We start from the raw sequence: 27069 nt of genomic DNA, 5'->3' as shown, positions 1-27069 counted from the left end.
TACAAATAACCTAAAGGGCAAATTGTCCAGTCTGTTAAACAACAACAGGCTTTTTCCTACTATGAAGGGCTGGCCTTGCTTTTCCTGAAAAGGAAAAAAAGAAGAGGTGTGGCGGGGGAGTGAAAGAGGCAGTGTCCTCAGACAGCACAGCTAGATTATAAATAGAGCACTAGAATGACTTTGTAGAGTAGCAGTTACAACACTGAGCCACCGGTCCGGCAGTGAGACAAGCTCAGCTGATCCCAGATCCCGTGCCTAAAAACTTCACAGCTACAGCAGCCGAGATGTGTGAGGAGTACACCAAGGAAAAAATCATGGAAATAAGAAAAAAGCACATTGGGTAAGTATATACTTTTGCTTATACCACAGCATCCATCTATGGCATTTAGATTAAAAAAGAATTTACATAAAAAGGGTAACTATCATTTTTAAGCAGCATCACTGAAAAGGAGCCTGATGGGAAGTCCATTGCTGCATAATGCCTTGTCATCAGAACAGTTATTTCTGAGCTCTGATAGTATCAGTCCCTTCATCTGAATGATACTCCTGCGTATCCTGTTACTTTATTTAGTAAAGTATTTACTTATTCTTTAACTGTCAGCACTGGCCAGATTTATTATGATCATGCAAGTGTTTTTAGCTGCAGGAAGGTCACTCCAATCTCTTACCACTAAAACAGCAGTGGAAAACACTACGTGACTTGTTATCCTATAGAGATAAAGCAATTTGCTGAGTGGCACTTTTTACTGCCCTTCAAATATTATAGATGAATGTTTTCCCTTGCAGACGTTTAGGATTTAAAACAAAGGAAACTCCAATTAAGTATCATTTATTATTAAACAGTGAGAAACACTATAGTGAACCAGGTGACACATTTTATATAACCACCATATTTTCAAGCATTTGCCCGACTTGCTTTCCCTGAAACCAAGAATATTCTATTATAATGTACAAAAATGTAATATGAATGGATTTTCCAGTGGGCAATGGCACACATGCTAGACATATTCCCCTCAAGGCAAGCAGAAAATAATCAGAAATCAAGAATGCAAAACACAAACACACAAAGTAAATAACTTACACGCTGTAACCAGAGTCAGTGCTTAAACATTTGTTTTGAATGAATGTTTCCCCTATTATGGAGGAATGGAGAACAGAAACGAGGCACATCTGCAGCAACGCAGCAGACAGATGGCTGGGGCTCACATACTGGGGCTGAGTTTACGAGAAATCCCTCATTGGGTTAAATTCAAAAGAACGAGAAACACAGACTCCAGGGCTGTTTGTGAAAGGAAACAGCTGTGCAGCCAAAGTACAGCCAATAATTATTACAGCGTAGGTGGAAAATGACTTTGCCATATATGTATTCTTTCCATTCTCAGGCATTTGTTTTTCATTTAGGAAATTCAGTCTTGGATTTTGCTTCCTCTGTAGCGTGCTGCTTTCTTCCAAATGCCACTCATCATCTTTAACCATTTCTACACGACAAAAAATAGTTTATGGTATTTATGGATCGTTGCCCCCAAATATCTGACTTTATATATGTATGTTAGATCTGCCAAACTGGCTTCTTTATTTTCTATACAGCTAATAAAAATAGCGCACCTTGTGGTCACAGATAATCCTCACTCGTTTCTGTAAATGCTTACAGTATATGAAGAGAAGGAATGTCGTATGCAAAGTTTGCACCAAGTACTCTTTATATAGCCTCCATTACATAGGCCAATCACTTGAAAGGTCACAGCCACGTTAAAAAAAGATGTAGAAAAGTAAAGATGAACCGATGAAAACCTTTTGCATTTTGTGGAGTGTGCCCATTTTTGGCAGATGATGTGTGTGCCTTAAGTCTCAAGGAATGGAAAAGAAAGTAGCCCTTTCCTATGCATCTAGCTATTTATTTGCAGTCTTGTCATCTATAAGCAACAAGTGAATAAGCATTATGAATAATATACTGTCAGTCATCGCTATATAAATCAATGCTCTGATTCGGTCAAAGCAAAGCGAGCAAAAAGAGTCACAGCCAGATATAACATCTGCAATCACAAAGGAAAGTTAGCAGTTATAATTTAAATTTGTAGAATGCTGATATTAAAGGGGAACTCTGGCTTCTAAACCAAAATTTGATAAAGAGACTCACATAACACAGAATCCCCTAATTTACCCACCACAGTTACCTGTTTCTTGAAAAACTATGAATAAATGCCATTTTCTAGGCTGCAATCCAGTTGGTTAACAGTTCTTCTCTTTCTGCATCATTTGAAATCCTGGCAGGGAAGGAGGGACTAAACGCTGATGTTACAAATTGTAACAACTTCTCCACAGCTTATAGACAACATGCAGGAACAACATAACCCACAATGCAATGCACTGTGATGTTCCATTCTTTATTGAAATCGCGTGTGCAGGGAATTGTGGGGTTTGGAGGATGCAGGCTGAGGACAGATGGCTGTTTATACAAAGTAACAGTAGTCAACCAGCTCAGCAAAGTAGTCAAACAGATCAACAGGAGAGCAGGGGGCTAGGCTTAGGGGACTGTTCCAAACCATTAAAAATCATGAACAGTCTGCAAATTTTGAATTTTTTTAATTGATGTATATTGCGAAGTTTCTTGAAATGATGTTTACTTTTCAAAAAGCTTAAGTTATGTTTTTGTGGAGTTCCCCTTTAATGAATAGAATCACCAGCTTTGTTTGCAACATTGTTCCCATACTTTGTCTACTGGGCTTCACCCTCCTCCACTAAATGAATATCTGGAAAATAGTTGTATATGACAGTGATTCAGTTGAGCCAACAGAAAGCTTCTGGTTCAATAAACTGAAAGCACAATGAACAACAGCAGGGGGATTTTATAGCACTAGATACGTTTTTAGCTGCAAATGCAGTATTGTGTTAATCTCTGGCTCTACATTATGTATTCAAACCATGTAGGTTTGTGTGGCCCAATATGAACTAAAACACTATATAGTGGACCTATTTTTCGATATAGTAAATGCTAAAGAGGCAGATGATGATAATAAAATAATGATGCTTTTCAAACAGATCTGTGGAACTCTAAAGCAATCTGGTGGCCATGCAACCCTTGACCTTAGAGATCAGTAGTTTAATAAATTGATACCAACACGTTCCAAAGAAAATTCATAGAAATTTGTGTTAGAAATAAATAGCTACAAAGTTCTTTTACGCCAAAGTTGCCACCATTGCACCCCCTGCCCCGTGGTACATATTGCTGACACTGTTGGATTAGAGACCCAGACTGCCACTCACACAGAGACAGTGTGATTCTTCCATATGGTGGGTTATTGTTTACTTTTGTGGCTATTCCAACATGTCACTATCACTTTAATCTCCATGCTATGTGCCATGCTGTCACATGGAAAAAGCCCTCATGCTTACAGTTTTGTCTCCTCTTGCATGGGGCTTTAGGAAAAAATGGAACTCCACTCACAACTTGTTCACCTCTATGCTTTTCAGAAGCATGCAAGTGCCAACAAAGTGTAAAACGGTCTAATCACAATGTGAAAATTCACAATGTGAAATATAGTTATCAAACATAGCTCACTATTAAGGGGTTATTAAGCTGGGCTCACCACTAAGGGGCATATTTACTGAAGATCAAACTTGGGAATCCATAAGGATGTAATGATTTATGAAACTTTTCTGACAGGAACATATTTAATGAATTACGTAGTTAAATAGTTAAGTTGGGTTGAAGAAAAACCAAAAGTCCATCAAGTTCAACCCCCTCCAAATACACACCAGTGCACATCTATACACATACCTTATATTGCTTGTTCAAGAAATCATTCAAGCATTAATAGAATCAGCAATCATTACATCACAATCAACTCGCATTTATATTTTTCTGGAAAAGTGTATAAACTTGCACTTGCACATCAACATTTCTGTAAGATTATACATATGTCAATGCATTTGACTGCTTATAGCAGTGATTCCCAACCAGCGGCTTGTGAGCAACATGTTGCTCACCAACCCATTGGATATTGCTCCCAGTGGCCTCACAGCAGGCGCTTATTTTTATATTCCTGTCTTGGAGGCAAGTTTTGGTTACATACAAAACTGGTGTACTGCCACACAGACTCTCCTGTAAGCTGCCAGTCCACACAGAGGGGTAAATTTATCAAAGAGTGAAGTTCCGCCACTAGAGTGAAATTCCGCAGCTCTCAATTCATTTCTATGGGATTTTGAAAGGCGTATTTATCAATGGGTGAAAGTGAAAGTTCACCCTTTGATAAATACGCCTATAAAAATCCCATAGAAATGAATGAAGAGTGGCGGAATTTCACTCTAGTGGCGGAACTTCACTATTAACTTCACTCTTTGATAAATATACCCAGCGTCTTTCAAATAACCATACCATAGCCCTTATTTGGCACCCCACAGGACTTTTGTCATGCTGGTGTTGCATATGAGCGACCAAACCCATACTCTCCATGCAAGTCACATTTGGGGAGAAAAGATCAAGACAAATAGAATTCAACTGTGACAGTTAGTGATCAAGCAGATCTTATTTGAAAGTGGGTGGGATATGCAGAACCTGCCCATGTTGCCTCTCACAGTGGCCTCCTTACACATTGGTGGGAAACATGAGTTAACCAGAATATGCTTATTTATGGTCTGGAACAATTAACTGTGGCCCAATTTGATTACATGATGTTAGTCTGAAACTTCTTGCTGAAGGATTTAGCAATGAACATCACTGGTCAAACTGTCTGTGCATATCCTTAAGAACTATTGCGAAAATGAAAATTTAATTTTAGCTACAGCATATTTCTTATGAAATAAGAGACTTTCTAAATACAATTAATTAAAAATTCTGTACTGTTTCTGAAATAATCAAGTTTATTTTCACTATTTCTCTCTCAGCATCTGTTTCTCCTCATTCAGGAGTTGGGTGTAATATAATGATCCATTATATCTCATAGGGGGGCTCTCTTTACCTACAAGATGTATTAAAGCTCACTCTATTAAAATACCCAGACATCATGTCTCTCTACATGCAGAATTTATGCAAAAGGCAGTTATTTTGTTCAATTTTATTAGTACTGGAATCAGTTATTTGAGTGAGCTCTAATACATTTGCTAGGAAATGAAGCCCCCCTATAGATACATTGGATCATTCATCTGACACCCAACTGCTGCATGAAGACAGGACGAAGAGAAACAGATGCTGAGAGAGGAATAGTGAATATAAACTTTTATTTCAGAAATAATGCAGAATTTTTAATTGATTGTATTTAGAAATGTTCTTACTTCAGTATGAGGACGCTTATATTAAATTTTCATTTTCACGATAGTTCCCCTTTAATGTAGAACCAGCCAAACAGACTAAACAGAATAAGAAGCAATGTTTGTAGCAGATAACGGTATAGACTGAATAGAATTGTTATTTTTTTTTTGGTAATTAATATCATCACATTTTTCACAGATTAGATGGATTTTCATGTTTGATTAAAAGAGCAAAATATTAATCTTAATGAACTTCAATGAACCTTCAACCCGAATATCTGTAAGCCAATATATCAAGTTGAACATCATATCAAAGAGTATTTGTGAAAGAGAAGTAAAGTGCCAGTAGGAAAGCATGTGACCTGTTATTTAAAGCACCGGCAGATTAAATAACCTGCTGGGAGATATTTTGTACTGACCTTTTAAACTATTCCTGACCAACAAAAGAAAAAAATAAGGATTTAAAGAGAAAACATGCCTTTAGGATTTAGTTTCTCTGAATGTACTTATGTGTTTTCATAGCTACAGAAAATGTTTAAAGAAGTATGATAATGCATATTATTTAAAGTAATCTGCTATGGATGTGGTGATGAACAATACACAAAATATTATATAGTCTGATATTCTGTAACCTTAAAACTGATGGTCTGGAATAAGTAATAGTCTGATGTCCTGTAACTCAAAACTGATGGTCTGGAATAAGTAATTCAATAGTCAGCCTACAGATTAACCTTCGTTCTTTACAAGGCTTCTCAGAATTTTCAGTCTGTGGATGAACAAACAACTTTCTGACTTGCTCTTGACTTTTTCACTTATGATGACCATATGTGCCCAGACCATCTGGGCATATATGCCAGATTGAGGGTTGGTTTGAACAGTCCATCCTGCTACAAGATCTGTCATGTTTGAAAATGTTTTCTGCCAACGACCCATGTTGGCAAGTGGTGCATCAGCAAATGTCCTAACTCCTCTTCACTGCACTTTCCATTACAAGAGGTAAATAAGTTATGAATAATGTTTGACATTTTGTTCAAACCATACCAAGTATTTTTTTCAAAAGCCTACACAGTTATTAGAAAAAACCTAATCCTATGTTCTATCACCTTGTCTTCAATATTGCCAATCTTACAAAATTTTGAGGGCATCAAAACCTACTGAGTTTCTTTCAATGTAAACAGAAAAAACATACGCATATCAATTTAAAAAAACTAGGCAGGGCAGACTTGTCATGTGTGTGACTTTTAAGAGAGATAAACACTAGAACAAATATGTTGTGTAAGAACCTTTTAGAAGGGACTTTGGAGGGAAGGTCCAGGAGTAACAGCAAATTCATCAAATTGTAGTAATTATATGTAGCTGTATAATTAATTCAGTCATTTCTGAGGTTTATTTTACTAATGGGATGAGCAGTACTTTCATTTGTTTGCCGTGAAGATGGCTATCATGATAACTTGGTTGGAATGACATCTGATAAACATTAACAGCGTTAAGAGAATTCCATAGGGAGTATGTTTTTCTGTCTGAAAAAATGTCCACTAATGACCTTTAGGGTAGGGACACACTGGGCGATTTGGGGAGATTTAGTCGCCTGGCGACTAATCGCCGCGACTTTCCACGACCAATCTTCCCCGAATGCCTCCCCTCACTCTGCGCCTGGATAAAATGAAAAATCGCCTGCGCTAATCACACGCGGCGATTTGTTTTCCGAAGTCGCCCGAAGTTTCCTCGTGAGGCAACTTCGGGCGATTTCGGAAAACGAATCGCCGTGTGTGATTAGCGCCGGCGACTTTTCATTTTATCCAGGCGCAGAGTGAGGGGAGGCATTCGGGGAGAAAAGACGCTGCGATTAGTCGCCAGGCGACTAAATCTCCCCAAATCGCCCAGTGTGTCCCTACCCTTAGTGTTATGTCTGTAATACTTTAGTCTTTACAACCAGTCTGAGCTGGTTTAAAGCACAAATGAAAATAAGTCAAAGGCATACCTCCCTGTAGTCAAGAAAAGGTTACATCTTTTTGGCGACATTGTATTGTTCACTTGTCAGAAAGCTTCAACTGTCCTTTAATATTACATATATCATCACACGCAACCAAGTATTTGTGTACATAGCCAGTCACATACAGTATTGGCATACTTCACCCTGCCCAAGGAAAGCATGTGACTAATAAAAAGCATGAATATCCCATTTTAAAATCCATTATAGCAAACTGGGGTTTAATTTAAAAATGCATCATGTTACTTTCTCTGATGATTTGCAAAGTGTTCACACTTTTCGTTGCTTGTTTTTTGTGTTGTAGGCCCTCGTGCAAAGTGTTTTTTGCAAATGACCCAATCAAGATTGTGCATGCAAAAGGACAATACATGTTTGATGAAAAAGGAGAGAGATACTTGGACTGCATAAATAATGTTGCTCATGGTAAGTACATTAATAAATAATACCTTGGAGAAAGCTAATATCCACATACAAAGTGGATTATCTAACATATAATTAGATGGGCTGAGCAGCTTTGTGCAAGTTCCTGACATGATATGATCTAATTGGATGGATATAATAAAGCATTGCTGTTTGTTTTGCAGTTGGCCATAGTCACCCCGAGGTAACAAAGGCTGCTTTAAAACAGATGGAATTGCTAAACACCAATTCCAGGTTTCTACATGACAACCTTGTCCGTTATGCTGAGTGCCTTATATCCACCCTTCCGGAGAAGCTTTCAGTCTGCTATTTTGTTAACTCTGGGTATGTTCTGTTTTTACCCTTATAAATCGGATCCTTAATACCACAATGTATTATTTGTACAATCTTAATCTGTAACAGTCCTGTCATGCAAGTGCCCAAGCACAGGCTATAGAGAGTTTGGAAGGGAAGTGCAGTATTTGAAGTTATTTTAATGACAGATACATAGATAAGGGGATGGCAATATATGACTACAGCTGAGATCTTAAACTATGTTTAGAACAAGTACAAATGTTAAAACACTATTTTGGTTTCATGTTTGATTTGAAAATGGCACACCTTTTTGTTTGGGTGGCAGGTCCCAGTGTCGGACTGGCCCACCGGGATACTAAGAAAAGTCAGTGGGTGTCAGTGGGCCCTCATGCCGCTAAACATTTGGCCTATGTCATGGTCATTCTCTATTTCTATGAGAAAAAGAGGCTAAATATATGGAATAATGGATTATAGTATGTAAAGAAAAAAGACTAGGAGAATAGAGTTTGAGTGAGGAAAGGAAGAATAATAGTACTGAGAGTGGGCCCCTGGTTTAAGGTTTTTTGGTGGGCCCCTGGTCTAAGGTTTTTGGGTGGGCCCCTGGTGTCCCGTCTGACACTGGCAGGTCCCCTTGAAATACTTAAATACCATGATATGGGATAATGACAGAGAGAACTGCGAAATTTAAAAAGGAGTGTTTATCCTGTTTAGCATTCAGGACGCAGAGTCACACTCTTCCAGGACATTGTGTAACATGCACAAGATCAATAGTTTCTCAGACTCATTTGCTTTCCCAAGGTAATGGAAATAAACAGTGTCAAGTCATTCTATGTACAGTACTTGAAAGCAACAGGACACTTTTGCACATTTACTAATGCAAGTGCAGCTTTAAAGTGCAATTTCCGATGCAAATTGGTATCTTTTCTACCCATAATGCAGCATTTTTCCTATAGTTTCAGCTTTATTGCTCCAAGTTATGTCTGCCTTAATCAAACCTAATTAGTAATTGCTCTTGTATACTGACACAAAAACAGTGCAAGTTGCATCTAGCGGTTTTAGACTGGTCATTTGTGTTTGCATTTGATACACTGGACTTCAGTATGGTGCACTTATTGCTGCAACCTGCTGTGGGACCCCTAGAGTTATCACCAGGCCATAGCTGCAGGCTCCCCAGTGTCAATAGGCGCAGCTGCTCACCATTCATCAGAAGAGTCAGAATAGACGCTTTGGCAACCGTGAATTGTGTCTCTGTTGCATCAGTTTTAGAGCACCCACACTAAATAACTCCTATTGCCCATAAGCCGTTTTTTCCTCCATGTGAGCTCTTTTTACACACCATGCGCAAAATGAGGACTTTGTTAATATTCTCATTAAATTATATGATCTGTTATTATTAATTCCAAAGATAATGCACACAGATCAGCTGACAAAGTGCCAGAGAAATCCTGAGAAATATATTTATGCTACATTTTCAGCCCTTTTTTCATGAATGCAGTGGCAACAAAATATTCTTCTTGCACTCCAGAAAATGCATTTCATGTTGTCCTGGTAACTTGTCAAACTGTGTCTTTCAAAAATGATGTTATTATATTTTCCTCTGCAGCTCAGAAGCCAATGACCTTGCACTGCGTCTGGCACGACAGTATACTGGCCATCAGGATGTGATCACTCTAGATCAGTAAGTTAGCAAAGACAATACCATTCTGGCACTTGCAAAATGTCATATAAATGTCTAACAAATTCCACCGTCACCCTTAAATTGGCCATACACCAATGGCGACCAATATCAGCAAAAGCCTTGGATCGCCTTGTCGATCGGACAGGATGGAACATTTTTATTGGGTGCTTTGAAGGCAAGTGAACATCAGGCAAATTTTAATGCTGAATTGTCAGAAAGAGGTAGAATTCTATTGTTTCTACCTGCATACCTGACAATTCAGCTCCTAACGTTTGTAGAGAAAACACATCTTTGCCAAGACCAATGGTTGTGGGAAAGATTGTAATTCTTACGTGTATGGTCACCTTTAGTACCAGCTGTAGAAGAAGCTGTACTGCAAGGCCACAGTGATCAGTGGTGTCCCAAGGCCCAACAGCTCAAGGACCTCAAAAGTCTTCCTGTAGTCCTGGACCCCAAGCAAATGTCAGCTCTGCTGCCTTATTGTTATACCCCTAACACTGAGTTAATTTACAATTTTGGAAGGCTTTTTGAAGTCTACAGAAAGTACATCTGTTAAGAAGCAAACTAGATGTAAAATGTTCATATGTGCACTAAAAGCTATAATACTGATGTAGGGTGGCATATGTCCAGAAAGAAGTGTAGAAGAATAATTATTATTTATTCTAGGCCATTACCCATTAAGAGTTTGCAAAGTGAGCGAACACATTAGGTACTTCTTGAGGGGCCTAACAAATGTATACACCTAGCATATGCTAATAGTAGGTTCATTCCAATGCTGACTTGTCTAGTACAGTCTCAGATTTTGTAGCTAAATCTGAAAATTAAAAAAAATATATATTATTCTAAAGACACAAGTTTGTGTGTGCTAGTGGAAATCTGAAGCAATCTGAATCTATTGCTCTGATGATTGATTTATATGGACACATTTTTAACTTATTGACTTTATTAACAGAGTTTTGCTAAACTTAGAACGTACATGTGTTCAAAGTCTGGAGTTTTTACATTACTGATTATTGGTTTGGGGAATATTCGGTTCACATCTGGTTGTTCATTGTATATTGTGCTATATATTATTTTCATTGCTCATATACTAGTGTATGCAATGCTGATTTGTTGCTTTTGGGTACTAATCCTGGAGCAAAATTTGCCCATGGCAATACATCCTCCCCATTTGTTTCAGATGAGAGATCAATAGTCCAAAAGGTCTAAACCACTAAGAAATATGGGAAGGTCTGAGATAAAAGTGAACAGACTTATTGCAATGAAATATTGACATAGTGTAGGTGTGACAGCACGAGGCTATAAACTGATCATAATTTACCCCTTTGTGCTGGTGAAACTATATAAAGAAATGTATTGTACTGTAAAAATAAAACATTACGATTTGTGTAATGTGCTTTACTAATGGAAAAATTACTTATAGGCTCAAAATGTTAGTGGGCACGAATTGCAGCTGCCACTTCACTGATGGTTTTGCTTACCCTTGCATTATGCCACATAAATGACCCGACATAACCTTTGTACAACACGTTTGTTTTGTTTTAATAACGCCTTGCTATAAAAGTCGTATCTAAGACCCAAGACAAACAATAAAATATATTTCCTGATGTCCTGCCAAGGCTTGTGTGCTAGTTAGACTTTCTGTATTCCAGCTAGGCTGATTCCAAAATTCCAAAATGCATACTAGAGAGCAAAAGCCAAATGATCATCTCTCCTTAAAACTATGAAAATCTGAAAATGTGTTTTTGATTTTTACTTCTTGGAATATGTGTATACAGAATTGAATACAGGTAAAGGATCCCTTATCCGAAAACCCGATATCCAGAAAGCTCCGAATTACGGAATGGATGTCTCCCATAGACTCCATTTTAGCCAAATAATACACATTTTTAAAAATGATTTCCTTTTTCTCTGTAATAATAAAACTGTAGCTTGTACTTGATCCCAACTAAGATATAATTAATCCTTATTGGAAGCAAAACCAGCCTATTGGGTTTATTTAATGTTTACATGAATTTCTAGTAGACTTAAGGCATGAAGACCCAAATTACGGAAAGATCCGTTATCCGGAAAACCCCAGGTCCCGAGCATTCTGGATAACAGGTCCACTACCTGTACTAAACTAGTTCCTGTATTTTTAGCTTTACCTATTTCTAAGAAATGTTAAAGAATACACTGGATGTATATAAACTTTTTTTTCAGAGCAAAATTCTTCAAAACAGCATATCTAAGAAATAATAAAGTGAAAAATGTACCCCCTATTGTAAAATATAAGGATATTATAAGTCACCGAGGAGTTCCATGACCATATACAGGTCATGGAACTCTGAGGTTACTTTTAATATCCTCATATTTTGCAACAAGGGGTACTTTATTAAATATAATACACAAGTTTTAGGAGTTGTTTGACAAAAATGACATCACTACTCACCGTTTATAACTGATGACATCACTAGTCACCGTTTATAAGGATATAATTTACAGGATATTCATGGCTATTATGTATTATATAACGGTATACATTCAATATTATACTTGTCTAATTAATGTCACACGTCACAGAATCAGTAACCTAGAAATATATATTGCAGTGGAATCCCAGGAAAAGTGTAACTAAATAGCAGCTAAACTGTGGCTGTTTGGAGAGGCCATTTTTAAAGGACAGAATACAATGTAAGAAATTGCATTATTAATACCTGAAAATATATATTTGTGCTATTATTTAGTAGCCCTTATAATAATTTTAAGTAAAACTGTTTCTGTTGTCTCTTTTCAAGTGCTTACCATGGCCATGTAACTTCCCTGATTGATATTAGTCCCTATAAATTTCATCAGCTGGGAAAGGATGCACAGAAGGAGTACATACATGTGGTGAGTAATCATTATCAATATACTTTATTGCACTTCCAGATAGACATGCACTGGTGGATTAAACTTTTCAATACTTGGGGCCCTGAGCAGTTTGAAGTAATGGGCATGTTTTAAGTGAGTTTATCAGAATTTGGCTAAAAGAAAGGCAGCTGCAGAGTGATATTTAACCATTAAAGTAAGCAAAAATCTACCATTGGCAACTACAGTTGCTCTGTAGTTTGATCAGAGGCAGATTAGCTTCCGTAATGGACCTGGGTTATGGGCTGCCCCCTCCTCAGGCCTGTCCTAGCTCCAACCATCCTCCCCTCTCCATAAATCAGAACCATCTGGAAACTATGGGCCACGAGTGACTGCCCAGCCCAGATGAAGCCTCTAAATTTGTAGTTAATTCTTAGGAGTATATTTATCAAAGAGTGAAATTCCGCCACTCTCCATTCATTTCGATGGGATTTTGAAAGGCGTATTTATCAAAGGATGAATTTCACTCTAGAGGACTGTGGTGATCTCTAACTTCACTCTTTGATAAATATACCATCAAGTACAAAAAACTTCGAAATTCGAGCATCGAATTAAAAAACGTTGAATTCGAATTTTCAACGTTTTTAGAGATTTTACCTCTAAAGACTTAGAAAATGGTTGTAGAAGGTCCCCATAGGCTAACATAGCACTTTGGCTGGTTTAATTTGGCGAAATATTGAAGTCAAAGTTTTTTTAAAGAGACAGTACTTCGATTATCGAATGGTCGAATATTCGAACGATTTTTACTTCGAATAGAAGTCGAAGTAAATTCGAAGTAAATTCGAAGTCGTAGTATCCTATTCAATGGTTGAAGTATCCAAAAAATTACTTTGAATTTAGAATTTTCGATCCTTAGTAAATCTGCCCTTTAGTGTCGCTAAACCAGCCTTGGGTTACATCTAGGGATGCACTGAATCCAGGATTCGGTACAGGATTCAGCCATTTTCAGCAGGATTTGTATTTGGCAGAATCTTTGTGCCTGGCCAAACTGAAACGGTATCCTAATTTGCATATGCAAATTAGGGACAGGGAGGGAAATAATGTAACTTTTACTCACAAAACAAGGGTTTTTTTTTTCCACTTTTTTCTGTCCATAATCAGCATTTGCAAATAAGAATTCCAATTTGGCCAATCTTTCCTGAAGGATTCAGGGATTCGGCTGAATCCCAAATAGTGGGTTCGGTGCATCTCTAGTTACATCAGACCTATAACCATAATGTGCCTTTCCATTAATGAGTACCCCAGATATCCAGATGTGACCTGTCTAATTTGGTGAATTTGACCCATTACTCAGCAAAAAAAAAAAATCTAGCAAGTTTGAATTACAGTAATAAATAATGAACTTAAATAAATTGTTTTCATTAAATATTTATGTAAGAAAGCAGTCAACAAGTTGTACAAACAAGGGACCAGATGACAACACATCTGTGTTGGTATTTCAGGCTCCTTCTCCTGATACTTACAGAGGAAAATACAGGGAAGATCATCCCGACCCTGCATCAGCTTATGCTAAAGACGTAGAGGACATCATTCAGAAAGCTCATCAGAACAAACGTCAGGTCAGTATTGAAAACAAAAAAATGGTTATTTGGCTTTTATTCACACTTCACTAATGGTTGTTGGATTGCTTTTACCTTTCTTCCTTTATTTATTTTTTCCATGCATGGTGTAGCACAGGACTTGGGTGTACATTTTGTCCTGACTCTACTTTACCAGCAGTTTTAGACTGTGTGTATATTTGTACCTAACCAAAAGAAAGTGTGGTACAAGCACAAGCACCATATGCAAAATTGCACCCAGAAGCATGTAATAGATCAATGCGTTTGTGCCTGCACACCAGTTTCACTCTTGTTTTCACCTGACAATGATGGAACACATCTTTTACTTTCATGAACAAATAATTAAGACCAATTCTGTAGGTGCAAAGATTGGATTCTGACAGGGGCAGTGGAACGAGTCCTATAGTATTTCATTTTTAAATATTAAAAAAATCTGGTCATACATGGTTCTACATTTGCACCCACTATAGACTGAACTGGCATTTTTTTGTTATGTATGTGTCCATGTGATAACCTCCTGGATTTAAATGGGCCTTGCTTAGATATCAGTTGGAAATGCCAGGAAAAAGGAATTAGCCTAACAGAACAGTATACTTTTCACACCCCTTTGATCTTTTTTTCATTAGGGATTGTGTCTGTAACTCAATGTATCTTCCACTGCAATAGACACGAAACCCAGAATGTTTCCATTGAGAAATTTTTCCACCTTCTATTTCAGGATCTAAGACTAGTAGATGACTGTTCTTACTGTTGATGTATAGGGCAGGGTTTATGCAAATGTTAAATAAATACAGAGTAAGCAGTAAGGATATCCTGCCTTGTGACCTGACTAAGTCCAGTAAAAACAGACAGAGCTCCTGCCTGACTTTGATCCTACAAAACCTCACGTGCTGTTTCCTAGAACAAACATAAAGGCCATATTCATTTTATCTAATGTAAACGTCAGCCAATGGGTACATTTAGACATAAACCGAAACATTATACAGACTTTTCTAACTGTACTGCATCTGACCCAAAACCTAATTATCAGTAACAATTGCCTCGTTTTTAGTTAAAGGAGCTGTTCAACTTTATATTAACTTTTAGTATGATGTAGAGCAGTGATCCCCAACCAGTGGCTCATGAGCAACATGTTGCTCACCAATTCCTTGGATGCTGCTCCCAGTGGCCTCAAAACAGATGCATATTTTTGAATTCTAGGCTTGGAGGCAAGTTTTGGTTGCATAAAAACCAAGTGTACGGCCAAACAGACTCCTGTAGACTGCCAGTTCACACAGAGGATACCAAATAGCTAATCACAGCACCCCCTGGAAATTTTCATCTAAATGTTGCTCACAGTTAAAAAAAAAAGTTTGGGGACCCCTGATGTAGAGAGTGATATTCTGAGACAATTTGCCATTGGCTTTCATTATTTATGGTCATTTGTTTTTTAGATGAGGTCAGTGACCCCATTTAAAAGCTGGAAAAGATCAGAAAAATAAGTCAAATAATTAAAAGCGATTTAAAAAAAGATTAAAAAAAGAAGACCAATTGAAAAGTTGCTTAGAATTAGCTTAGAATTAGCCATTCTATAGCATACTAAAATTAGCTTAAAGGTGAACCATCCTTATTATTTATGGTCATTTCTTTTTTTTTAGATGAGGTCAGTGACCCCATTTAAAAGCTGGAAAGGATCAGAAAAATAAGGCAAATAATTAAAAGCTATTTAAAAAAAAATTTAAAAAAAGACCAATTGAAAAGTTGCTTAGAATTAGCCGTTCTATAGCATACTAAAAGTTAGTTTAAAGGTGAACCACCCACATCTTTAAGTAAAAGCCTTATGTACATTTACATATAATATTTACTTACTCTGCAGCTTAAAAATTTCCGAAATATATAGAATTTTTTTGTTGAAAGACTTATTTAGGTTTAGGTCTGGGCTTGTCGGCCAGTTCATAAATATGTAACATCTAAAGTTTCATTGTGCTCAAATAACCAGTCGGAATTTTCTTTACAAAACATATAAAACATGACTGAACACAGCAAAACTGGCCACCTGCAATAAAACACGTGCAGGTACTTCAAAGCTATGTTTTTTTGCAGTACGGGATAAAAATAACTTGTAAAACAATTCCAATGAATAATATTCACCTTATAGAGCTACTGGCCTTTATTCATGCCATTTTCCTTCCGAAAGACCGTAAAAAGACCGTTAATAGTAACCAAATATTTTGACATTGAAATAAGAATTGTGACTATTCCCAATGCATTTTAAAAAAAAAAAAATGCATGCGTATTTTGTTGACAATTCTAATCTTTTGAGACTCAATCTTGCCAAGCAACATAATTCTTTTAGTCCAAAGGATTAGATGGATCAATGACCTGTCTTTCACAAATCTTTTAAAACCTCTTTCACTAATGGGCAGTTTTTATTTTTTTTTTCCTCTTCTCCTTTTTACTTACTTTAGGTTTTGCTGACGTTGCCCTGTTGCAGAACAAGCTGTGCTAACCCCACCCACTTTGGAAAGTGCCATGATGTTACACTCTAGTGCATCTCTTCGAATATAGTGTATATATAAATATATATGTTTCTTTTCTCAGTCTTTACTCAAATTTGGTATTAATTATACAGTGATGCCTGATCCTGCATAAAAAACTTTTTTATTGAATTAAATTCAAATTTATTTATTTTATAAACATAAAGATGTGATTTGTCACATTTGTCCCTAATAATATAATATTTATATTTAAGGGTTTTTTTCTTTAATGACATAGGCCCATTTATTACTTGTTACATGTTATCTATAAATAATATCATGAGAGTCAGAACTCCTTCCTTTCCTCAAGTTCAGGGCCAGCTTACTTGGAGAACACGAGTCAGCGTTACAAGGAATACATTTATGTATTATGCAAGGTGAAAGTGAATATGCGTTGCCATGCGAAGCCATAGAGACTTATGAAGAGTTTATTTTATCATTTAAAAATATAAAGTGGAAATTCTTTCCACAGTTCTCAATTATTTCAAAATTGTTTTCATATTTTGCATTTCATTTTTTGCTGTTTTTCATGCGGAATTCTATTGGAGCACAAACACGTCAATGCTTGTTTTACTGTGGTTGTCAGACCTGGATAAATGACTTTCTTCCATTACAGAATGAATAGTACACTGGTGTTTCTAAGTGAAAATTGTTTTCATAAATAAATTCATGTAGAGGTATGGCACCTTTTATCTGGAAATGCTTATGCAGAAAGCTTCACATGACGGGAAAGCCATTACCCTTAGACTTCATTTTAAGCAATTCTAATTTTTAAAAATAATAACAAAACACTACCTTGTACTTGATCCTAATCAAGCCACATTACTCTATATTGGTAGCAAAACAGTTTTATTGGGTTTATTTAATGTTTAAATGAATTTTAGCTCATTTAAGGCATGGTGATCAAAATAACAGAAATACTCCTTTTCTAGAAAAACCCAAGCATTCCGGATAATGTATTCTATACCTGTCGTGTATTTATTTTTCAAAGTATAGATTTCAATGCTATTGTATATAAAACTCTTTAACCAGGGTAAAAGGTATTGATTGATGTATTTGCTTTATAATACCAAAATGTTAACAAAACATTCTCTTAATTATCATAATTCTGCACTTGTACAAATGGAACAGTTAACTGATGCATCTGGAGAGCAAAGCACACACACACAGTGGTTCTCTGCCCCAAATGCTTCATTAATGTCTGCTCCATCAGTTTGTTCATAGCTACCTTTTGGCACAAGTCATTGTTTTAGCATCTGCATATTTAACAAATATATTATTCTGTAATAAGATTATTTATGTATTATATGGATACCATTTTTTATTATAGACAATTATGTTTTGTCCTTTATTCACAGAAATGTTCTCTATAAATAATTTCAATTTTTTTTTCCAGCTAGCTAAAGTGAAATTCTTTTGTACTGATGACAAGAGGATAAACTTAGATCTGATATCTTCTTTTATATAGATTGCTGCTTTTATTGCTGAGTCCATGCAGAGTTGTGGAGGTCAAATTATCCCACCAGCAGGCTACTTCCAGAAAGTGTCAGAGTATGTACATAGCCTACGAGAAATAATGGCTTATATCAGTTCAACTAATCTAGCTTTTCTGTCCTATAGCACACGAAAATGCATATAGCCCATGCAATTACAAAACATAAAACATAAAAATCACTGATTTACTAATAAAGGTGCTAAACTGCAGCAGAGCAGTTGCAAATCGCAGCAAATCAGCAATTTGTTTTGATTGGTCTGTTACAAAATTGGAATATGAACATAAAGGCCTGGTGAAATGTAGCTTTGTTAGTAAATCAGCCCAATAATTGTAAGCCTAAGAACAATGATACTATTCCTACAAGACGCAACCTTGGTGTAGACATTCACTGTATACAAGCACAATCTTAAGAAGAAACTTTCAAATAATTAATTGTGAGTTTTTTTTCTCACTTTTACCTTCATTCTCTTTTTTTCCCCCAACCTTTACAAACTTCATATCTTTCCTTTCCCTCTGTTTTTTTCATCATCTATTTTGTCTAGAGTAAGTCTGCAAAGTTCATTGACTTCTATTGGCAGACACCATGCAAGTCTAGTAAAAGTGGGTATTTACACAATTTTACAACAGCTTGTGTGCAGCTTTCTTTAAAGATGCTACCTTGCTGAATATGCCAAATTTAAGGCAATTGGATGGGTGAAAAGTTACTCTTTATAAATCTGAGCTGAGCATTATTTGTCACAGCTACACTTACCAGTGACACATAAGTTTTACTATTCCTCTTGTAGAGTTATTTCCCACTAGCTTTACCAATAACCAATGTCATCCCAAATGCAGTATCCTGTGATGACATCTTTTTCCAAAATACTTGTTTTTGGTGGTACAGCCATCTGACATTTCTGTTGCTACTCACTTTAGAAATAGGGTTTGCAGTGCACTTCCATAGTGGAAACATCCAGCAGCCACATTTTCAGGGCTCCTTTGTTATTTTGCCATATTTGTTGGTTTCCATTTATACCCTTCTATGAGATAAAACAATTACAATTAAGAAATGTAGCTGCCCATACAGTCTTTGTCTTTTGCTGCAAAGTCCTTTTGCTTTCAGGTTTGTCCATAAAGCAGGGGGAGTCTTCATAGCAGATGAAGTTCAAGTTGGCTTTGGAAGAGTCGGCAAACATTTTTGGAGTTTCCAACTACAAGGAGAAGATTTTCTACCAGATATTGTCACCATGGGAAAGCCAATAGGCAATGGGCACCCAATGTCTTGTGTTGTAACAACAAAAGAAATTGCAGAAGCCTTTGGAGCAACTGGAATGGAATATTTTAATACGGTATGCTATTAAATATTGGTGAACTATTTTCATATTAATGAACATGGTATGTTAGGAAAACTGGACAAGTAGAATGTATGGAATTATTGTCCTGGAATATGTGACATGAAGTGCAGCATGGTGACTCAGTGTGTAGCCCTTCTGCCTTGCAGTGCTGGTTTCCCAAGTTCAATTCCAGAATTACTTACAAGGAGTTTTGCTACACGGGTTTCCTTCCACACCCAGAAATATACAGGCAGATTAAATGGCTATTTATAATTCGCCTTAATGTGTGTGAATGTAATAGGGACTATAAGGTCCACTGGTACAGTAAATAATATATAATCTCTGTACAACCCTTTGGAAAATGTAGGCACTATATAAATAATTAATAATGAGGAAGGTGCTGCAATTTTGATTGGTTTATAGTGACATCAGTCAAAGGCCCATTATACCTTGTGCAGCTGCCTCTCTCCCTATCCTCATAATTATATATTAATAGATATAATGAAAACAGTTTACTTATATATTATAGTAAACAAGCACTTCCTTGTTAATATACTTTGCTGTATATTTTCCAAATTGTTTATCATAAAAATCATCCAACACAAAATGAAAACAAATTGATTCTTTCCGTTTTTAGGTTCCCGTCTGCTATGAAGAACAGGTTGGGATAGAAAACGTTTTCTTTACTCAAAGTTAATTTCCTTTAGTAATACAAGAGAGATGTGTTGGACTGGCATATACCATTTTGCATTATATTATATTATGATAAAATAGAGTGATATGTAGGGGTATAGTAGAAATGTGTTGGTTATGTGTTATCTATACAGTTTGGAGGAAACCCTGTATCCTGTGCAATTGGACTGGCTGTGCTGGATATTATTGAAAAAGAAGATCTCAGAGGGAATGCTACCACGGTGGGGAATTATTTAACTGAGCTATTGAATGAGCAAAAACAAAAGCATCCTTTAATAGGAGACATCAGGTAATTCATTTGATTTTAATGAGGCCATTTAACAATTAATGAACATGCAATAACTTTTAAAGATAATTGTAAACTCATAGGGGTTATTTACTAAACTCGGTTTTTATGGGCAAGGTTATTTTGGGCAAAAACTAGAATTTTTAGAGGAAGAAAAACTTGATTTTTTTCAAGATGTATTATACTCCAAAGCTGCAAACAGTCTAATTCTGTAGCTAATAGCTGCCATCTCAATGGGAGTTGTCCCTTTTACAATTTGAAGATATTGTGATCTGTGCTGAGTTTCGTCCTGGGTTTTCGGGGGAATAACCCGAAAAGACAGATCGATTTGGACGTCAAATCAATACAATTTGAGTTTGATTTTTTAGCCATAATTTTTCTTTGTGCCGCCACTAATAAATGAGCCCTGTGTTTAATAAGAATCGATTTCTCAGTGCAGACTCCATAATTCAGACTCAATGTATGCTTTGTGTGTTAATCATGTCTTACTTGGAGTAACTGATTTTCCAAAATATATTTTTCTATTTATAGAGGAGTTGGCTTGTTTGTCGGAGTGGATTTGGTTAAGGACAGGTTGTTTAGAACTCCTGCAACGGCTGAGGCCCAGCATATAATATATAAGTAAGTGCACTCTAATTTGTTTAAAAGCGAAGATAATAAGGATTATTTGCTGACAATGATATGATACAGTATAACCACATTTTCGTAGGTTACAGAGATCTTAAAGGAGAAGGAAAGGTACTGAAGCAGTTTATTGTCAATAGATTAGCCACAATAGTGCAAGCTATAACACTATATTTATTCTTCAGAATACTTTACCATACCTGAGTAAACAGCTCTAGAAGCTCTCTCTGTTTGTTTAGGATAGCAGCTGCCATATTCACTTGGTGTGACATCACATCTGGCTTGAGTTTCCCTGCTCACTTATAGCTCTGGGATCAGATTACAGCAGGGAGGGGAGAAGGGACAGGGTGAGGAGCAAACTGAGCATGCTCAAGCCCTAGTCCTGGAGGTTTAAGCTGAAAACAGGAAGTCTGATACAGAAGCCCATGTGTACACAATAGAAGGAAAGAAATGTTGTGTTTCTTTTGACAAAGGACTCAGAGCAGCATTACTTTGAGGGTTTACTGGTGTATTTATATAGACCTTTCTGATATAGCATACTTAATTTTAGACTTTCCTTCTCCTTTAAATCAGTAGGGAACTCACTGGTCATTATTTACAAATTAAAAATAGTTCATAATCATTTGTGTAGCTGATATAGATGCAAACTTAGTCTGGTTAATGCTCCTTGGAGCGAACAGTTGTAAAAAAAATTGCCTCCATGTTTTCAAAGTTTTTTGCTTATAACATATAATCCATACAATGCATTTTATTTGTGAAGAGCACATATCTGTAAATGACAAAGCAGATTCTAATAAAGTTGGTCTGTCTGAGCAGTCTGTGTCCTGATGAAACACGTCTGGCACCATGACAGGCTGCTTCAAGGCAGGGTGGAATAAACAGCATGGGTGGAATAATCATAGCAACTTGGTTTATTATATTATTGCTGGGAGCAGTGGGCTGGCAACACAAATGCAAAGAATTAATGACAGAATAGAACTGGCACTAGTAATTATATCATTCTGTAAGTACATTACAATATAAACTGTACACTATACATCTTTGATTGAAGTCAATTTCACATTTCAAATGGTCCCACTCGTTATTTAAACTACACAAAGGGATATTCAGCTTTGTATGAAATAATAATAAAAGTATTTACCAATAGTGTGAGACAAATAGTACTATCCTGGCTGTGTGACAACTAAGAATATGGGAGATGTGGCCGGGAGAAATGGACAACATTCTAGATTGTGATTTTCTACCAAGGCAAACTGCACTCATCTCTCATCTAAGTAAAATTGTCACAAATGACGGAGGCTGTCACATATGATACAATTTCCCTTCTCAACTTGCAATTTTGTACGTATGGCACTGGCTGCTCATTAAATCAGAGTGAATCAGGATGAGCTTTTGTGTCTGACTCCTCGTGATTGCAGGAATAAAATATATGTGGCATAATGCTGAGAACAATTTAAAATGGGCCTAGACTGTCCTATATAATGTAACCTGCTCTAGGGAGAAGGTTGCTGTTTATATTAGAGAGAATGCAGAGATATGCTGTAGCTTCAGGCTGTCACAGCTGATTTCCTAGTAACATTCCATGTCACATGTTATACTATAATCTCATTGTGCTGCATATTATCTAGTCCAGCCAACATTCAGTCTTGGCCCATAGCCATTAAGACTGATGCTTAAAGTGGACCCGTCACCCAAAAAAATTATTTCAAATCCTATTTTATCATGTTAGTCAAGCAAAATAAACTTTAATTACACTTTATAAATTATTTGAATCTTGTTCCCATCAGTCTGGGACTGATAGCAAGCAGGCAGGAGCCATTTTGTGGACACTGTTATTAAGACAAGCCTTGTATCATCTCAGAATCTTGTTTGTGCACCAGAATGAGGGACCTGATGTCCATCCCCATGCACTGGCTACACAATTAAATGGTTAAGAGAACTGGGGGAATGTGGGGAGAGCAGTGACATCTAGGAAGTGCTGAATGGAAAGTGAAAGTAATTGCTTGCCCCGCCTCTATGCCTAGGCATAGAGGAGGGGCAGGCAATATTTGATTGACAGCTGATATTTTTAAATGAGTTTACAACAGCTATGAATGCTTTAATAAAAAAAAGAAATTGGATTTCATATTTAATTTGAAAAGGACTTTTATCATACAGATTTTTATGTCTGGGTGACGGGTCCACTTTAAAGGCAGGGTCGGAGGGGGGGGGGGCGGGCCCACCGGGACTGCAGTCCAAGGCCCCTTACTGTGACGTGCCATACGGTGCCCCATCGGCACGAGCATCGGGAGAGGGGGTCTGGCCCAGCGGGAGCCCATGAGGGTCGGGGCCCATCGGGTTTTTTCCCGGTGTCCCGCTGGGCCAGTCCGACACTGCTTAAAGGGGTAGTTCACCTTTAACTTAATTTTAGTGGAAATTCTAAGCAACTTTTCAATTGCCCTTCATTTTTTATAACAATTTTTTAATTATTTGCCTTTTTCTTCTGACTCTTTCTGGGTCACTGACCCCATCTAAAAAAAAAAATGCTCTGTAAGGCTACACATTTATTGTTATTGCTACTTTTTATTACTCATCTTTCTATTTAGACCCTCTCCTATTCATATTCCAGTCTCTTATTCATATTGATGCATGTTTGCTAATAAATAAATAATAAAAATCGAAAACCATTTGCAAATAATCTCAGATTATCACTCTCTACATCATACCAAGGGGCAAATTCACTAAGATCCGAAATTGCGCCAGCGACAGCTTCACCGCACCTCGCCAGGCGTAGCTTTGCTAGCGCTACGCAAATTCATTAAAATGCGAATTTGCACTCAGGGAGGCGAACGATAGCGAAGTTGCGCTACCGTTACTTCATCAGGCAAAGCGAAGTTACGCTAATGATGCCTAATTTGCATACGGCGCGAAGTTAAAATAGAATGGACATATATGCTGCAGCAACTACATTGCACTACACAAGCCCAAGAAACCTTTAAAAATTTAAATAAAGGTGTTCTATTGCCTTACACATGTGCCCACTGTATCGTTGAGTTGCCATATGTTAGGAAATGTAGGGGGGAAGGAGGGTACCCCCCAAAAAAAATCGCTATTTTTCATACTATCACCCTTAAAAAATAAAAGACGGCAGCGTTTTTTGGGACTTAGAAAAAATGTCAACTATTTTTGGACAAAGTCTTATCTATTGTATTGAACTTCGCCTGGTCTGACCTGGTGAAGTAAAGTCTGGCACAACAGGTAACGTTCAGTAAAATTCAGTAAAAGTTAGTGAATTAGCGTAGTTACGTCCCTTTGCCATAGCGCAACTTCGTCTGGCGTAAGAGTGCGAAGTAGCGCTAGAGTAGGTCCACTTCGCTAGCGAATTTACGCCAGAACCTGTTAGTAAATCAGCGAAGTAAGGAAATGTCGTCACGCTGATGAATTTGCTCTAGCCTTAGCCGCTTCAGTGAATTTGCCCCCAAATGTTAATTTAAAGGCGAACAACCCCTTTAAGTATTTTATTTGGAATATTCCATTCAGCACCGTATTTTTGGTGCTACATGTGCATACGATGACAGGCTGGCTTCAAACAGGCAGCTTCTTTGCCAAGCATTTTAAATAACAAACTAAGGTTTCATAGAAGCCACTGGTAGCAAAAACATGAATGTATTACTGTGCCCATTAAGCAATACAAAGAAAACAGTTAAAAAAGAGTCTGTGGTCTTTTTAAAATGAGAAAACATTTATTATTAGATATCAAACCAGTATCTGAGATACTTCCAGTCCACTGCAATGTTTTTATAAAATGTCTGTCACTGGATTGATATCACTTCCTCTTCTAATTTTTAATAACATGTGATCTGTTCCTTTAAAGGCTAAAAGAAAAACGAATCTTACTGAGTGCTGATGGCCCTTACAGAAATGTCCTGAAATTCAAGCCTCCAATGTGCTTTAACAAAGAGGATGCTAAACTGGTTGTAGATGAAATTGATCAATGTCTTACAGGTAATAGCTGTACTGTACTTTAATTTTCGATGACATATTTCGATGATCTGTTTCTCAGAATGGGTCCAGCCTTGTACTTATTGTCTTTCATAGGGCAGATGACAAGTACAGGGTCTCATTGTGGATTGTGCTGTATTAATGGGGAGGCAGCAGGTCTCTGTGATCTGAATTCTTTACTAAAAAATCACATTCATTTCAGTACAGGTATAAAATCTGGAAATCCATTATCCAGAAAGCTCCGAATTACGGGATGGCCATCTCCCATAGACTCCATTCTATCCAAATAATCAAAATTTTAAAAAATGATTTCCTTTTTCTCTGTTATACTAAAATAGTACATTGTACTTGATCCAGACTAAAGGTGGCCATACACGGGCCGATAAAAGCTGCCGACAGACCGCGTCGGCATCTTATTGGCCCGTGTATGGGGCCCCCCGACGGGCTTCACCGATCGAGATCTGGCCGAAAGTCGGGCAGATCTCGATCGGATGGGACAGAAAATCCCGTCGGATCGCAGTCGCATCTATTCGTTGATGCGGTCCCGCGATCTGACCGCCCGTTTGGGCATCGTTAGGATCCGATCGTTGGGCCCTAGGGCCCACGATCGGATCAGCCCGATATTGCCCACCTTGAGGTGGGCATATCGGAGGGAGATCCGCTCGTTTGGCGACATCGCCAAACGAGCGGATCTCTCCATGTATGGCCACCTTAAGATATAATTAATCCTTATTGGAGGCAAAGCCAATCTATTGGATTTATTTAATGTTTAAATTATTTTCTAGCAGACTTAAGGTACAAAGAACCAAATTATGGAAAGATCCATAGTTAAAATTATTTATTGACTATATATGTTGCTCTCTGTCTGATACAAAATTAAAGTTTTATGCTGGTTTCTTTATATTTACAGCTCTTGAAAAAGCAATAGGAATCCAATCAAATGCAGGTTTACATGAAAAAACTTCAGCCAAGAGAAAGGTGAGCAGTTATACACATCATCATCATTCATATATAGGCCAATATCCAGTGTCCAGTGTATTCATAGATGTTACTTTACTGCAGGTGCATAATGAAAATTCAGGGGATACTAACGCAAAAGAAAAGGAAACCTGTTCCAGCAACTCACAAGAAAGAAACCCAAATGACCATGCCTACAGACAAAGCAATGGGCTGCACCCTGAGAGCCCCACATTTACACGCAAAAGAATAAGAACATAGAAAAGGCAGAAATATTATGAGTCGCGCATCTTCAAACTGTTGCTGCCTTTATATGCTCACAACTCTCCGTTTTGGCTGCTGGGGGGAATTGTGGGAGTTTATGTTGTGCACACAGTTTGTTTTTTATTCTGTATTTGCAATTTCAGTATATCATATTGAAATTATAACTTTTCTAATTGCTTAGATTTAATATGCAGGTTAAAAGATTTTAGTGTGCTGAATGTACTGGCCCTGCTATATACAAGAACAAAATGTGATTTCAACGGTTCGGATACATTATTCTGCACGAGGGTTCCCTATGCTAATACACAAATCTGAGATCCCTGTGTACATGATTCTTATATCCCTTTTACTTGAATATGAACACTATAAGCGATAGCATTGGGGGCAGCGGCGATTTTCTTACTGCCTATAGTATTTCTTTTATCATCAAGTTGCTATACAGTTTTATATTTCTATAATGAAGCCATTCAGAGGTTTTCTTAAATTGCAGAATATGGACTATGCGCATAAAACTGAGAAAACATAAGCAAGTTCCATTAATTGAAGTGTCAGAACATTTCAGATACAACACAGCACTTGACAGCCATGACTATAAAATAGTGCCAGATAAGCAGATTCCCATAATCGTATTATAGCAGAGTACACTTTACTGCTTTGTTAAATCCATTCATATGTATATCACTTGTTCCCTTTGTACTCGATTTAAAACATAATAAATAGAAGCTTATTTGTTAAATATTGTGCATCAAACGAATAAACGTATATTTGTTTCTGTATGTTTCCAATATTTTCCCCAGCTTTGTTTTGTTTTATTTATTTATTTTTGAACAGTAAATCTAGGTTTGCAACAGAAAAATGGTGGA

The 27069-nt window shown here is 37.1% G+C and overlaps 1 protein-coding gene across 1 annotated transcript; it reads left to right on the top strand.

The window, feature by feature from the left end:
* Window positions 1-200: 200 nt before the first annotated feature.
* On the top strand, window positions 201-26986 carry etnppl.L (ethanolamine-phosphate phospho-lyase L homeolog). The gene is given in 13 exon segments (NM_001093168.1): window positions 201-340; window positions 7542-7660; window positions 7822-7981; window positions 9555-9629; window positions 12407-12500; window positions 13961-14077; window positions 18062-18144; window positions 19191-19416; window positions 20229-20383; window positions 20912-21001; window positions 24858-24988; window positions 25896-25963; window positions 26048-26986. Coding segments are annotated over 13 exon segments (1530 nt in total). The 5' UTR covers window positions 201-284; the 3' UTR covers window positions 26204-26986.
* The last annotated feature ends 83 nt before the right edge of the window (window positions 26987-27069 follow it).

The sequence above is a fragment of the Xenopus laevis genome, chromosome 1L (genome assembly GCF_017654675.1).
Source record: "Xenopus laevis strain J_2021 chromosome 1L, Xenopus_laevis_v10.1, whole genome shotgun sequence".
Classification (NCBI taxonomy): Eukaryota; Metazoa; Chordata; class Amphibia; order Anura; family Pipidae; genus Xenopus; species Xenopus laevis.
This window is presented reverse-complemented; position numbering and strand designations above follow the sequence as displayed.